At 42.4% G+C, this 16,829-nt stretch overlaps 1 protein-coding gene across 1 annotated transcript in view; it reads right to left on the bottom strand.

Moving 5' to 3' along the window:
* Positions 1-13,165, bottom strand: part of MBOAT2 (membrane bound glycerophospholipid O-acyltransferase 2) — a 319,612-nt gene extending 306,447 nt beyond the window's left edge. The window contains exon 1 of the mRNA XM_073625406.1: positions 12,642-13,165. Coding sequence (XP_073481507.1) covers positions 12,642-12,713 — 72 coding nt within the window. The 5' untranslated portion in view covers positions 12,714-13,165. The remainder of the gene's footprint in view (positions 1-12,641) is intronic.
* Positions 13,166-16,829: the final 3,664 nt, after the last annotated feature.

Genomic DNA, 16,829 nt, shown 5'->3' with positions numbered 1-16,829 from the left:
TCCATACATGAGAATGAAGGAGCTTTACTTGCTTCTTAACTGATATTTAGGGTGTGTGTATAAAATATGTATATACACTCACCAGCTACTTTATTAGTTACACCTTGCTAGTACCGGGTTGGACCCGCTTTTGCCTTCAGAACTGCTTGAATTTTTTGTGGCATAGGTTCAACAAGGTGTTGGAAACATTCCTCAGAGATTTTGGTCCATAGTGACATGATCGTATTACTCAGTTGCTGGAGATTTGTGGGCTGCACATCCATGATGCAAATTTCCCATTCCAGGAAATCCCAAAGGTGCTCTATTACTACTGTTAATGCAAGGCAGGATGGATCCATGCTTGTGTTAACGCCAGATTCTGACCCTACCATCTGAATATTGCAACTGAAATCGAGACTCATCAGACCAGGCAACGTTTTTCCGATCTTGGTTGTAACAAGTGGTTATTTGAGTTACTGTTGCCTTCAGTGGTGGCCCACCCATATGGGACACAGGGGTGATGCCCCCTAATCCATGCATCCGGCCCCCTAATCTACATGCAGGGTGCCGGATGCATGGATTCCAATGGGTTTTTTTTTTTTTTTTTGAAGCACGTGATTAGAGGCAGAGGCTCTAATAGGCTTCAAAAAAGGGTGGGCTCGGGGCCCAGAGTACTGCACACCGAGCCCACCCAATTGTGTGACATTAATATTCGCTATTGACTTCCTGATTCTCATCCCAGCCAATCAGGAAGCATGTCCTGTGACCCGCCACCCGATTGGAAAATCGATCCTATTGGCCGCCGAGGAGGGAGGAGACGCAGGGGAAGCCGCCGTGAAGCACCAGGAGGAGACACTGCACGCCGCTCGGAGAAAGCGCTGCTCGTGACCTAGATGGGGTAAGTGCGGGGCTGGTGACTGACAGACCGGGGGGGGGGGGATGGGTGCCTGTGACCCGATCAACCAGGGGGGTGGGCAGGGGAATGGCGGCAGGTGGATTGTTTGCTGCCCCGCCCACCCAAAAAATATATATCTGCCACTGGTTGCCTTTCAATCATCTCAAACCGGTGTGCTCATTCTCCTCTGACATCAACAAGGCATTTTTGTCCACACAACTGCCTCTCACCGGATATTTTCTCTTTTTTGGACCATTCTCTGTAAACCCTAGAGATGGTTGTGTGTGCAAATCCCAGGAGATCAGCGGTTTCTGAAATACATAGACCAGCCCATCTGGCACCAACAACCATGCCATGTTCAAACGCACTTAAATCCCAATTCTTATGATCGGTTTTAAACTTCAGCAAGTCGTCATCATCACAACCACATCTAGATGTCTAAATGCACACATACACACACACACACACACACACACACACACATTGCTACTAGGGATGAGCTCAGGTGTATTTGGATACAAGTCCGAACCTGCCTGAGCTATCCCACTGTGAAGCTGTCAAAGCAGATAGCCAATCATAGGCGGCAGAAACATTTACCGTCCTGAAGCAATACTTATGTAAGGGTCGTGTATACGTGCGGCTGTGTGGAATGCCTCCACTACTTATGGTTAGCTATTTACTTTAAGGCCTGGTTCACACCTATGCATGTTTTAGTGTGTTTTTAGTTTTGCAGAAACACACCATAGTCCATTTAACATGGTTTCCTATTGATGTAGTTCACATCTGTGAATTTTATGGAAAGGGCCAGGGATTTTCTCCTGGTTTTTGGTTCCATAGACTTCAATGAATCAAAAATGTGTATTGAAAAATGCAAAATGCAACTGGAATATGCTAACTGCAAGCTGCATAAGTGTGAATCAGGCCTAACTGCTTCCCAGGCAGGATAGCCCTGGCAGGTTCAGACTTGTGTCTGAACCCACCTGAGCTCAATTCTGCATTCTACATGAAAAAAACATCATCATACATGTGATTTCAACAATAAAGCCCTTTCACACGGGCGTTATGATCAGGTCCCAGAGGTAGGCAGGTGTAAGCAGGCACAAGTCTGTTTACACCTGCCTATCAATAGGGATGAATGGACCTTCTGATCATGACTTGTGCCTGTTTATACCTGCCTACCTCCAGGTCCAAAGGGGTCTGCTAACAATTGGAAGGGGACACCAACCTCTTCCATTTAGGCGGAGCGGATTGGATCAGGGTTAGTAAGATATATATGGACAGCGCAGTCTGTTTACTCCTGGCCATCCATACAGCAGAATGGGCTCTCTCCATGTCCTCTCTGTAGAAACTGAGCCAACACAGATATGTCATCCAACTGCTGGGCCCTGATTAGTAGGGGATCTGTGAGCTGAATGGGATCTTCCCCATGTGAAATGGGCCCAAAAGCTCCAATTGTGCACCAAAACTTGCTGCAACAAACTACAGTACACTTTGTTAACGCATTGCAACTTTGTTATCAGTATTCTTTGGCTGAGACAGCCATAAGGAAACCAAAGCTTGGCCCCCAGAGACTCGTTGGTTATTTCAATAAATGCAAACAGAATGCCTTGTATTTTGTGAATGGTGTACAGAATAGAAGGTGTTCTGTGTGAATGGACAAAGGGAGAGGAGGACAGATAAAAAAAAAAAAAAAAAAACAGTACAGCTTCTGTGTAGGAGATCCACAACTCTCAAAAGTCACAGCACTGGAAGAAGTATAGGGGAAGAAACAGTATCTGGCACTAATGAAATGGTAAATAAAAGGGCAGCCATCCTAAAAGTGGCATACACCTCTAGTGAGTAAAATTTTTTTACAGAGCAAATTTTAGATTGTATTTCCCCATCCGGGAGCCATGGATGCTGCATACAGCCGCCCATAGAAATCAATGGCTGTTAGGGGTACGAGGCAAAGTTGCCCTCTATCCCCGGGGTTATTCGCTCTGGCCATTGAACCCATGGCTATCTTGCTCCGTTCTGCGGATGCAGTGGGAGGACTGATGGTGGGACCCTTGGTGGAGAGAATATCATTGCACGTTGAAGGTCACGCTTCTGTACCTCAATGACGATTCTTATACTAATACTTCATATTCCCATCGCACACATTACTGAATAAGCTCTCAACATTTGGGTGCTGCAGCAACAACCAGCTGGATACTGGTTCAAGTCACAAAGTAGATATTTGGCAGCACACCATGGATCGACACAAAGTAGCATCCAAACGGATAGTTTATTGCATGATCACAACACAAGAAGAGTGCAACGTTTCGGAGTCACGCAGGACCCCTTCGTCAGGCATGTGATGTGCCATGTGTCATGCAATAAACTATCCGTTTGGACACTACTTTGTGTCGATCCAAGGTGTGCTGGCAAATATCTACTCAATAGCGATTCTGACTCTCTTGTGGCAGCTCTGGCGATCATACACCAGTACGGTAATTTCTCAGGGGTAAAAATGAGTTGGAGTAAGTCCAATATATTTTCCCTAGCTGATTCTGCCCCCCCCCCCCCCCCATCATATCCAACTACTCTGCAATGGGTTCAGGTATCTCGGTATTGAAATACGTAATGATTTATCTCAATACCTGACAGATAATTATATCCTATCATACAGATTTTAATACTAAAATGCCAAATATGGAAATCGCTCCCCTTGACCCTTGTGGGAAGGGTAAATCTACTCATGATGACATTTCTCCACAAATGTTTATATTTATATTTTTAGAAATACCCCAATCCCTAGTCCAGCTGCCTTTTTCCAGAAGTTGGACGAAGTTATTATTATTATTATTATTCAGGATTTATATAGCGCCAACAGTTTACGCAGCACTTTACAATATAAAAGGGAGACAATACAGTTATAATACAATAGGATTAAGAGGGCCCTGCTCAGAAGAGCTTACAATCTAATAGTTGTTACAATCTAATAGGAATTGTTATGTCTTTCAGCTGGGGGGGGGGCAGTTCCTAGGATAGCTGAACATAAACTACAGCTCCCTCTGTCCTAGGGGCCTGGCACTGCCCTGTTTCCGGAAATACTACTGGACGGCAGTGCTGGTCACAGTTCGTTGGTGGTTTGCCCAAACCAGAACTAATCCAGCAGTAAATCTGGGAGGTGGCTGCCATGGGATCCTACTCTGCTCTAACTAACATGGTCTATAGGGGAGTAAGGGCTGCCCCGCAGACAACAACCCCTATGCAGACTACAGTACTGATGTGGGAACAGGTTACTGCCGCCGTTAGGACAGATATCTCTGTCTCACCCCTTACTCCGCTATGGGGCAATCCTAAATTACTACATTTCCAATCCATTCCAGACCCCAGCCTTTGGGCCAGATATGGAATTGTGAAACTTCAACAGATCATGCCTGTTGGAGTTTTACTTCCCTTTCCTACACTACAGGACCCATTTGAACTCCCCTCGTGGATGATGTTTAGATAGATAGGGACTCCCCCCTATTCTGCTCCTGGAAGGAAAATATCCTTACCCTTTCAGAGGAGGAATGGGACCAGGCAATGCAACAATATATTCCGACGGTAATCTCCTCTAGAGATAGATTAATTCAACTAAAATTCATACATATGGCATACAATATAGGCTCGAATTTATCCAACACACTCAGAGACATGTCCCAAATGTCAGCAGGCGGTAGGTACATATTTTCATGTCATTTGGGAATGCCCAGCTCTTCAAGATTTCTGGAGGAAGGTGGTGGCAGATATAAATATAGTTCCTAATCTCTCAGTGAGAGTGGACCCTAAAATGCTCCTTCTGGGTATTACTGATTCAGTGACACAATCCACGCATACAAAACTGTTATTGTTCTATCTGTGTTTCTATACTGGAAAGGTACTCCTACAAAACTGGAAGTTGGAATCCCCCCTACGGTTGCTCAGTGGCATCTGATAGTGGATTCTGTGCTATCTTTGTACAATCTTACATACATGGGAGGCATATGTCCACAGAAATTTGGAAAGGTATGGGACACATAGGTTACTGCTAGATCGCTTGATCTCTAGACCCCTACTCTCTATTATGTGGGAAGGCAGAGCACCAACTGAGGTTAAAATGGGTTGCAGATCTCGAGCTCTGGTTTACATAGAGCTGATTGTGCCAGTTTAGAATGGCCCCTTCCTAGTTACAGTCCTCCCAGTATCTTATTACGATGGCCTTTCCTCTGTGTGAATTTTGTTTTATTTTTATCTTCCTCCTATTGACCTATGTCTTCCTCCCTCCCATCCAACCCCCTCCCCCTCATGTGTTTTATTCTTCCTTCAGTTGATAACTGTCCCCCGAAACAGGTGATAACAGTGAGCAACATCTAGTGAGTTGTACGTTTTTGGAATACCTCTCAACTTCCTAAATGGAAACTCCTGATATGAGACTGACTTTGTACTCGCTGACTAACCCTCACATCCAATATAATCTCCCCTCCTCTTCTTTTTTCCTTTTTGATCTGCTGTTGTCCAGAAATGTACTGGTGAATATGCCTACTTTTGTTCTTTTAATGTATCATATGCCTCATTGTTCTGTGTAAGACTTTTGTAAATCTGCCTTGCTCACTAATCAAACTTTTATGTTAAAAAAAAAAACAAAAACAAAACAAAAAAAAAACAAAAAAACAAACAATCTCTATACTTGAGTATACAGCGGTACTTGCATAAGACCTAGCCATAGATGGAACAAATTTCTTTCCTGCAACCAGGTTCCCCCATCAACACAGACAGAATTGACAGGGGAATCCCTCCCGTGGAGCCATTGTGTTCCCCGTGGGGAGAACACAGTGATTATTGCTAGCAGCTATAAAAAACTGCTAGCAATATTCACATGTAAAATCCAGCAGGCTAGTTGTACCCAAGTTGATCGATCGATTAACTCGGGTACATTCAGCCTGCCCATACATGGTTCAAATCTCGGCCATGTCCTGGTCCAGTTCTTCTATGGCTGGCTTAAGCATGCACATGTGTATGGATATACTCTTCTGGATGAAAACAGTGTGTATCCTGGGGGCCTATATCTGTATGCATGCCTAATTAGGGAAGTACCAGCATATATCTGGTAACAGCCAATGAAATCTTTGAGCAGGTGTACGCAGCACCTTTGGTTCTCAGGCTGGAAAATACTCCAAAACTTTCCGTCATACAGCCCTAGGCACCTGTGTGCATGAGGCCTTTAACCACTTGCTCACTGGGCACTTAAACCCCCCTCCTATCCAGACCAATTTTCAGCTTTCAGCGCTGACACACTTTGAATGACAATTGCGCGGTCATACAACACTGTACCCAAATGACATTTTTATCATTTTTTTCCCACAAATAGAGCTTTCTTTTGGTGGTATTTGATCACCTCTGCGGTTTTTATTTTTTGTTAAAAAAAAAAAACTGTAAAAAGACTGAATTTAAAAAAAAAAAAAAAAAAATTTTTTTTTTTTATATTTTGTTATAAAAAAATGTAAAACAGGTAATTTTTCTCCTTCATTGATGTATGCTGATGAGGGGGCAGTGATTGGCACTGATATGCGGCAGTGATGGGCACTGATCGGTGGCAAAAATAGGCACTAATTAGTTACACTGATAGGTGGCACTGATTGGCACCACTGGTGGGCATTGATAGGTGGCACTTGTGGGCACTGATAGGTGGCACTGATGAGGCAGATGTGCCTCTTCCACTTTGGGACCGATGTCCCTCACATCTGAGCCGGTGATCGGCTTTTTTTTCCTACTCACGCTGTCAGCGTGAGTAGGAAAAAAAAACGATTACTGATATTTTGTTTACATCATGTGATCAGCTGTCATTGGTTGACAGCTGATCACATGGTAAGGGGCCGGGACCCTTACTCGGATCGGTGAACACCCGAGTCTCAGTGACTCGGTGGTCACAGCTCGCTCGGCGCGCGCACAGGGGAGGCCTGGTCCGCGATGTGGCCGTCATTCGGCCATAACGCAGATGTCAAGTGGTTAATGCAGGAGAATTTGGGAAGCATAAAACATTTGTTTATACTTCCCAGATTATTTCTCATGCGTTTAAAGTATAACTAAAGGCAAAACTTTTTTTTTTTTTAAGTTTTGGATTGAGTGGATTAGAACGCCTGTCAGGTTTTTATTGTTGTCTGTGTACCAGTTAGAGTGAATCACCCTCTCTCTTTGTCCTGTTTATCGGTATGAAAATCTCAAATTTTGGGTTGTCCTCGGAAAACAGAAATAGAGGGGAAATCTTCCAATGGGGACACTAGTTCTGGTGACAACCAGGGATCCCCTTACTGAGAATTCCTCTCACTTCCTATTTTGGCTATGGGACAGGAAGTGAAAGGAAATCTCCCCAATGGGACAAAAATGGCAAAAAAAAAAAAAAAAAAAAAAAAACGAATTCCATCCAAATTGAAAAAGAAAAAAGTTTTGCTTTTAGTTCTACTTGAAATACACCAGAGGCAGGAGGCTTGTGTAACTGTAGTCTAAAATATACAGTCACAAAGAGTAACATTATAACAACACAACATACAGTAAATAGCTACACTCAACACACAGGAAATTGTTAGAGTACACAAAATGTTTCAATCTGTAAGCGCTTCATATATAACAAATGTGTAACAAATAGCATAAAAAAATCCATATGCTCACAAACACATGATTTATTAGGATTGACACTGCCACGTTATGACCAATATAACAGTAACAAACCAGTAACCTAGTAATCCATTCCAGAGTAATCAGTTTCTATGCATTTAAGAACATCTCATCCAAAACAGCCATAACAATACGTGATCTCTGGCACAGACTCTATAAAATGACACTTCAGCAGTTCTACGGATACTTTCCTTGTGGTGAGAACTTCCTGAAACATCACACTTTAATTAATCTGTTGCTTAAGCCTTGCTCACCTGTATTTACATAGAAATTAAGAGTTACTGGGCACAGGCTGTCTGTTCAAATACCATAAGCATTTTCCTATTCCGGATAAGAAAACCAATATAGATTTTTAACATGATGATTTTTAGTATCAAGAGACAGCAGATGATCAACAGAAAGCAGATGAGGCAGTAACCCTACTTGTTGTATATAAAAGATCAATTAAGAAATATATTGATCATTTATATAAATATATGGATCTTTTATGGAAACACTACTTCAGGACCTGAATATAATGGAGATGATGTTGTAATCCTATCGGTCGATGGTTATTTCATACAGTAGGCTTCTCATCCAGTAAGCCCAGTAAAGGACACTGCATACAGATTCTGGCAAGCCTTCTTTAGCCCTAAAATGATTAGTAATATGACCAACAGCTCTTATAAAAGTAAACAACAATCCATGTCAGATATCTCAAGTTTATCAACTTTTTAAGGCCTTACACGCTTTGGCAATCGGACACGGATATCCATGCCCAGACAGAACCTCTTCATAACAGGCTATAGTTGGCAAACAGTTTTATGCTATGATAACTGGTGCACAGTAGTCACCATAAAGTGCCAGGTTTTACCTTACATGTCGCAATATGTCTGCTGATTGCAAATGCTCTGATTTCAGGGGTAAGGGTGATGTACCCAAACCCGATTCCCATCCCACAGTTCAGCAGGCCCAAGCACAGCACGTGGGGGGCCAGCTAAGGCATGCTTAAAGTGTTACTAAACCCAGGAACCTGCATTCACTATATCTGCTCTCTCCCAGTACACAGAACATGGAAATGCAATTATTTCAGTAAATTTAAATTGCTAAACACATTTTCTCATCAGCAGTATACAGCAGTCTTGTGATTTCTATCAGTTCCTGGTGAAGCTTGTAGGAAATTTCATACTGTACTGAGCTGTTCTATGAGGCTGCGGGGCTCCTGACCCTCTGTCTGGACAGTGCCGATTGCATGTGATCAGCACAGGGCCACTCTCCCAAGAAAAAAAACTCTCTAGCAATACACACCAAACTGAGCATATGCAGCCTGACTCCAAAGGGACAGTTCAGGGAGGGGAGGATCTGTGCATACAAGATCAAGCAGCCTTTTTACACAATGTGGAGGATTAACCCCTTAGGTTCCATGGTGAGTATAACAAGCATCCTTTACTGCATATATAGACTGATTTTTACTGTTGTGGGTTTACTAACACTTTAAAGTGGTTGTAAACCCTTAAAATCCACTTTTTGCTATAGGTAAGCCTATATATAATAAGGCTTACCTGTAGCTACCCTGGATATCTCCTAAACCTGTATAGTTTAAGAGATATTGCCTGTATCTGCATGTGCCAACGTAATTGGCACATGCGCACTGAAACAATGGCACGTATGTGCCGTTTGCTTCAGCGAGTGTGCCGATACCGGCGGCTCCCGCACGCATGTGTGGGAATGACGTCATCGCTGTTCCGGCCAATCACAGTGCCGGAGCTGCAATACCCAGAAGTAACTCCGGGGAGAAATGTTGCTGGCCGGTGCGGTGTATATGGGCACCGATGTGGGGGCTTTGATCTCAGGTATTACATAATGAGCTAGCTCATTATGCCTTTGTCTTGCAGGTCTTTTTTTATGTGGGTTTACAACCACTTTAAGTCTATGAAAATTCTGACATTTGGAAAGTTGTCAATCGCAGAGGGATTTCTGGAGGGTTCTAGCAGTACTGTCAGTAGGCCTTTATTTAGACATCAAGCTGCCCTTTTGTAAAGCCCTGCTCCTTGCACTATGTAAGTTTTTTTAGAAAAAACTAAAATTGTGCTATAGAAGTCTCAAATTTTGGCCAATTTCTGTTTGATTAGTCAAAATTTGAGGATGGATGGCTACACTTTGCTTAACAAAAGTCGATTTTTCAATTGATTTTTGTTGAAGGAGCTTGCTGGAAAATTGCAGTCAGATGCAGTCACTGTTTGAATATTCTGACAGCCATGGGTGTCGCCTGTCAAAACACAATAGCCAGCAGGGGGGTTTCCTCCATCCACATTGTTCAGCGTGGGTGGAGGAATTTATTAGCTTTCTCTCATTTAGCCTGCAGGCTGAATAAGAGAAATCAATGTGTTTGGCTAGCCTAACCATAGAATGCACTACTGGGGGTAGCATGGGATCTGCATTTCCATAGTCCAAACTGACAGATAAAAAGAGTCAGAAACAGATAAAAGAAAGGAGAGATTGTTTAATGTCTTCTGAAATATGAAGAGTCTTCTACTACCCTGTATCCTTTTCCTCCTACAGTCCCCTTGGTGAATTTAGCCAGTCAGGTCAAGAAGTGAAAAAAAAAAGGGTAAGGCAACAGAAGGAAAACATCACAATTTCACAATTTAAAAATGCGAATCAGTGCTACCTCTTGTAATGATGATACTCTGGCCCTCAATGTCCAAAATGGTAAATACAGACTTATGGTGACAAGCAAGATACACTCTGAAGCTATGTCCCAGTTATCGTAATAAGTTAAAGGATCTCTTATACAAGTTTGTTCTTCCACTTTTTTTGTAATAAATATCTTTTTTTTTTTTTTTTTTGTTAAGTCAGGGGAAGGTGCTGTCAGGGGTCAGTGCAATCACTCTAACTTTTTTTTGTTACCCGCTATAGGTATATTTCAAATAGTATATATCGCCCTGCAAGTAGAAGATTTTGCTTTGGCACATCCAAATACAACATGGTCAAAATGATACTGATGGCCCATTTACTAGTGCTGCCAGCAGAGTGCTGAAATGCTTCTACACCCAGCTGCTGCATGGATGGGGTCCAACATGTATTTATGAACAGAATAAACCCTTTTACATTAAGGAGCATCCATTTTTTTTTACCCTTGTCCTAACCTACAGTGCAGCAGCACTGGTGAACCATGTCTACCCTAATGATTTGTAAAAACGATTACCATAGTTTATTGCCAAGTCTATGCACCATCCTTTTCAGACATTTAAAACTTTGTACTTTAAATATAGGACCAATAGTGTAAACGCTTACCAATATAAACAACAGTATCCAATACAAGAAAAAACACAAAAATAAACAACTTTTAAATTGGATACTGCTGTGTATATCGGTAAGCGTTTACACCATTGGCCCCATCATTAATATTATTGTTTTCAAAGTTATACACAACTATAGACTGTTTAATTAGCTACACGCTCCCTCAGGTGCACAGTTAATGGTCTCTTCTACTTTCCAACTTTGCAAAAGACATTGGCAACTTGGAAAACCATTTCCTTTAAATTAAGGCATTCAAGAAAAGTTGTCAGAGTCACTGCTTTAAAAAAAATGCCACCTGCCATTCTAATTCCTTTTAAATCTATAACACAATGCTCAATGCTGGACTTTCCAAAGAGTGTTGTAAGTATCAATTGCTGTTGCCAAGTACATAACAGAACATCAAACTTTTTACTTAAAAGTGTACTAAAGTCGTGATCTCAACCTGAAGGGTGCAAACCTAACAGGCGCATTGCACGCTGAGGTCAAGGGGGCTTGCAGGGGCAGCAGGGTACCCATTTCTGTGTGTTATATAACGTCATATATACAATAATGACCAGTACTAGGCAGGGACTGCATGGCTATTGTACCCATAAAAAGTTTTCCTATTGATAACTTTTGTTTGTAAACGTCATCAACTATATAGTAAGACAGTTTAAATGGCTACGTATATCCTCCAAGACTACACTAATGCCGCGTACACACGACCAGACTTTCCGTCAGAGTAGACTCCGACGGTCTTTCCAACGGAGTTCCGGACTTGCCTACACACGATCACACCAAAGTCCGTTCGTTTAGAACGCGATGACGTACGACGGGACTAGAAAAAGGAAGTTCAATAGCCAGTAACCAATAGCTGCCCTTGCGTCGTTTTTGGTCCGTCGGACTAGCATACAGACAAACGGTTTTCCCGATAGGAGTTGAGTCCGTCGGAAAGATTTAAAACATGTTCTATTTCTAGGTCCGTCAGACTTTTAGAAAGGAAAAAGTCAGATGAAGCCCGCACACGATCGGAACAATCAGAATGTCCGACGGAATGATTCCGTCTGACCTTTTCTGCCGGAAAGTCCAGTCATGTGTACACGGCATTACTCCCCACTTAGTTTTTATGATATAGAGATTATATATAGATAGAGAATTTTTTTTTTTTTTTTCTTTTTGTATATCTCATATAAAACTCCAAATAAGTCAATGCATGTCACACATTTTTTTCTCAATTGAAATTTAGGAGCAAAAAAAAAAAAAGTACGGCATGCAGTGACCTATATTGACTGAGATAGATAGATAGATATATATAGATATATATATATATATATATATTTTAGATAATATATAATCAGTTAAGTCGCACATATCTGTATTAGAGAGGGTGCAAGAGACTTACAGGTTCCACTCTGTCATCCAACAAAAACTCCAAATAAGTCACTGCATGCATGCATGCTACACTTTTTTTTCTCAATTGGAATTTAGGAGGAAAAAAAAAAAAAAAAAAAGTACGGCATGCATGCAGTGACTTATATTGAATATATATATATATCTGCATGCCATACTTTTTTTCCCTAAATTCCAATTGAGAATGTGGCATGCAGTGACTTATTCTGAGTTTTGGTTGGATGACAGAGTGAAACCTGTTAGTCTCTTGCACCCTCTCTAATACCATACCGATATGTGTGACTTAACTGATTTATATATATATATATATATATATATATATAGTTTTTACAGTTTTTTTTTTTTTTTTTTAGGGCGCTTACCAGGGTCAATGCTGTGCCCTGTCCAGCTGCTGACCCCTTCGACGCCCCCCTGTCCCATCACCCCATCTACTTACCTGGTCTACAGGCAATTGCACTGCATGGCTGAGGGGGAGCAGCAGTGTGGAGCCCGTGGTACTTGTAGCCATGGCAATCCCTCTAAATGAAGGATGAGGAAGATGATGCTTAAGATTCTCTCCCAGCGATCCACGGAAAGGTTGACGCTAAGGACCTTCGCTCCTGGTCCTTGCTACAGCAGAAAAAAAAAAAAAAAAAAACAGACAACAAATCCACAGATGTGCCAGCAGCAAGCGCGGTCCTCCAGCAGTAAAGCACTGAGATGCACCCCCCACAATGTGAATCCAAAGCCACAAAGAAAATAAAAATGAAAAAAAAAAAAAATCTCTGAAGTGCTGCCACTTGATCTCACATCATGAACGCAAAGGGAGAGCTGCAAGCACTGCAATGCAAAGCTCCAGTGGCAGCAGCAGTTTATCCATGCAGAGAAATGACAAAGCCACAGCCTGTTCTTCCACCTCCTCACACTGCTCAGTGTACTGAATGCAGAATTAAAGGGAGGAGGAGGGAGGGAGGAAGGAAAAAGCAGCACTGGGCTGGGAAACAGCAAACCTTCATGTATGGAAGCCCAGACAGCACATTCTGTGTCATCCTGCAAATCAGCTTTCCTATTGTATCTCTACAGAGGGGGGGTGCAGACTGCAGGAGGTCAGCTACAGCTCCTCGTGACGGGAAACACGGCGTTATTAGGAGATGAAGACACATATTATAGCTGAAAGATGTATAGAAATAGCTTCAGCTGTATATATACTCAATTCATACTCTACCTTCCCATTGGCATCGCTGTAGTTCATAATAAAGTGGAACTTCAGTCATTTTTTCATCTTTCCATCTATTAAATCTTCTGCCCTTGTTGTTTTAACTTTGGATAGTAAAACATTTTTTTTCTGACAGTAAATACCTTATACAGCCCACTTCCTGTTTCCTGTCTGGTAAAAAGCCTAGGCTTATGACATCATGCACAGCTCTCTCTTGTGAGAGTTTGCCAGGAAGAGAGGGGGAATGAGTCATAAGAAGACCAATGAGAGCTGCAAGGCTGGAGGTGTGCCTCTGTGTGTCTGTGTAAATCCAGGAAGTGAACAGGCAGCAGCTTTAGCTGCCCACAGTTAAAATGGTTGCAGCCAGACTCAGTGGAGGGAAATTTCTGCAGTATATTTGATAAATACAGAATCACAGTATATATAAAATAATATGCAAAGTGGTTGGAGGGAAGCTTCAGAATGGCAATGATTCTTACCCCAGCATTTGCGCTTTCCAGCTTCTAGTCCTGCTGGCTCCTGCTCTCTCTTGGTGCTGCTTCCCTGAACTTCTCGTCTTCTCTGCAGTCTGCTTGGAGACGGCAGGGGAGTGCCTTGCCATCCCAGGCTACAGGACTGTGTTTTTTTATTGATGCACACAGTGTAGGGAGACACAAATCCACCCCTGCATGCAAGAGTGGCTCCAAAGGTGCTGCAAGAGAAAGGAGCCACCCTGAAACAGGAAACCTGGGCAGTGACCATGGCAGCAGCTTAAACTGAAGAATAGGCATGGATTAACCACTTCCGGACCGCCGCACGCCAATATACGCCCTAATTTGAAGAGTAATATCGTTGTTATGGCAGCAGCTAGCTGCCATAACCCCAGTATCCTCTTTTACGGCCGGCGGTCCGGTTTTCGATAATAGTGGTCCCTGCGGCGGATTCACCCCGAGATCACTTTTATCGGCGGTGGGAGGGTGGCCTCCGCCGCTTACCAGAGCCGTCAGCAGAGGCAATCGGATCCTCTCACATCAGTGGCATGGAGACGAGTGAGGGGACGATGGCCCTCACCCGTCTCCATACCACTGCAGGGCGGAAGCGATGTCAAAACGTCACTTCCGTCCATAGCTCTTAAAGGGCCATTTTTTAAAAAAATGGTTTAAATGACGCATTTTTTTTGTTTTTTATTGCATTTTAGTGTAAATATGAGATCTGAGGTGTTTTTGACCCCAGATCTCATATTTAAGAGGTTCTGTCATGCTTTTTTCTATTACAAGGGATGTTTATTATAGGAATAAAAGTGACGCCTTTTTTTTTTTTTTTTTAAAAGAACAGTGTAAAAATAAAAAATAAAATGTAAAATAAATAAGAAGAAAATATATATATATATATATATATATATATATATATATATATATATATATATTTTAAACAAGTCCCGTCCCGCCGAGCTCACGCGCAGAAGCGAACGCATACGTGAGTAGCGCCGGCATATGAAAACGGTGTTCAAACCACACATGTGAGGTATCGCCACGATCAGTAGAGCAAGAGCAATAATTCTAGCCCTAGACCTCCTCTGTAACTCAAAACATGCAACCTGTAGAATTTTTTAAACATCGCCTATGGAAATTTTTAAGGGTAAAAGTTTGTCACCATTCCACGAGCGGGCGCAATTTTGAAGCGCGACATGTTGGGTATCAATTTACTCGGCGTAACATTATCTTTCACAATATAACAAAAATGGGCTAACTTTACTGTTGTCTTATTTTTTAATTCAAAAAAATTTATTTTTTCCAAAAAAAAGTGTGCTTGTAAGACCGCTGCGCAAATACGGTGTGACAGAAAGTATTGCAACGACTGCCATTTTATTCCCTAGAGTGTTAGAAAAAAATGTGTAATGTTTGGGGGTTCTAAGTAATTTTCTAGCAAAGCAGCCCAGTCCTTAAGTGGTTAAAAGATAAGGAAGCTGCACTCCCAAAAGTAGATTAAATCAGCTGCTGAAAGTGCTTAAAAAAAGGGAAGGTTTAATATAATTTTAAAAGTAATTTTCAGTTTTCATTACCTGATGATCCTGCCATTATTTGGGAACGTCTTATTGGGTGACAATGGTTTTTACTTGTTTTTTGCAAGGATAAGTTCACCTTTTGGAACATGTTACATGTCCCACCTCCATTAAGGGTGGAACATGTAACATGTTCCAGCAGCTGCACCCTCTCCCCAACCTCCTAGTGACAGCAAGCGGGGGATCTTCTCCCAGAGCCCTCTGTCACTATTTAAAAATACCACGGCCGTGCAGGGCTCCGCCCGCACGGCCACGCCATTCATTCACAGTTCCCTGTGAATCACTTAACCACTTAAGCCCCAGACTATTTGGCTGGCTAAAGATCAGAGCACTTTTTGCGATTCAGGCACTGTGTCTCTTTAACTGACAATTCCGCGGTCGTGCGACGCTGCACCCAAACAAAATTGACGTCCTTTTTTTCCCACAAATAGAGCTTTCTTTTGGTGGTATTTGATCGCCTCTGCGGTTTTTATTTTTTGCGCTATAAACAAAAAAAGAGCGACAATTTTGCAAAAAATGCATTTTTTTTTACTTTTTGCTATAATAAATATCCCTAAAAAATATATAAAAACATTTTTTTTTCCTCAGTTTAGGCCGATACGTATTCTTCTACATATTTTTAGTTTTTAAAAAAATCGCAATAAGCATATATTGATTGGTTTGCGCAAAAGTTATAGCGTCTACAAAATAGGGTATAGTTTTATGGCTTTTCTATTGTGTTTTTTTTTTTTTTTTTTTACTAGTAATGACGGCAATCTGCGATTTTTATTGGGATTGTGACATTATAGCGGACACGTCGGACAATTTTTACACATTTTTGGGACCACTGGCATTTTTACAGAGATCAATGCTATAAAATTGCATTGAGTACTGTAAAAATGTCACTGGTAGTGAAGGGGTTAACCACTAGGGGGCAGTGAAGGGGTTAAGTGTATCCTAGTACGTGTTCTAACTGAAGGGGGAGGGGACTGTGCAGGGGAGATGACAGATCGCTGTTCATACTCTGTATGAACAGACTCTCTGTTCTCCCCTCAGAGAACCGGAAACCATGTGTTTACACTCACAGATCCCGGTTCTCAGTGTGCCCCGAGCGATAGCGGGAGCCCGGCGGTGATTGTGACCGCCAGGCACTCGCATCGGCTCCACGGCAAGCAGGGGGCACGCACGCCTCTGGCAGTGCGCACGCGCCCCCTAGTGGCCGTCTATGGTACCGATGTACCATGATGGCGATTCGCACAGCCAAGCCATGTTGTCGCAGTATAACTGCGGCAGCTGGTCGGCATGCAGTTAAGCTACAAGTACCATCGGTCGTTGCGGCTGACAGGTTGTAGTTCTGAATGGACTGCAAGGAGCGGCCTCTTAGTTCATTCACAGGCCCTGCAGCTTGT

This window comes from Aquarana catesbeiana, linkage group LG04 (assembly GCF_042186555.1).
Source record: "Aquarana catesbeiana isolate 2022-GZ linkage group LG04, ASM4218655v1, whole genome shotgun sequence".
NCBI lineage: Eukaryota > Metazoa > Chordata > Amphibia > Anura > Ranidae > Aquarana > Aquarana catesbeiana.
Note: the sequence above shows the minus strand (reverse complement) of the source record. Positions and strands in the feature narration are given on the sequence as shown.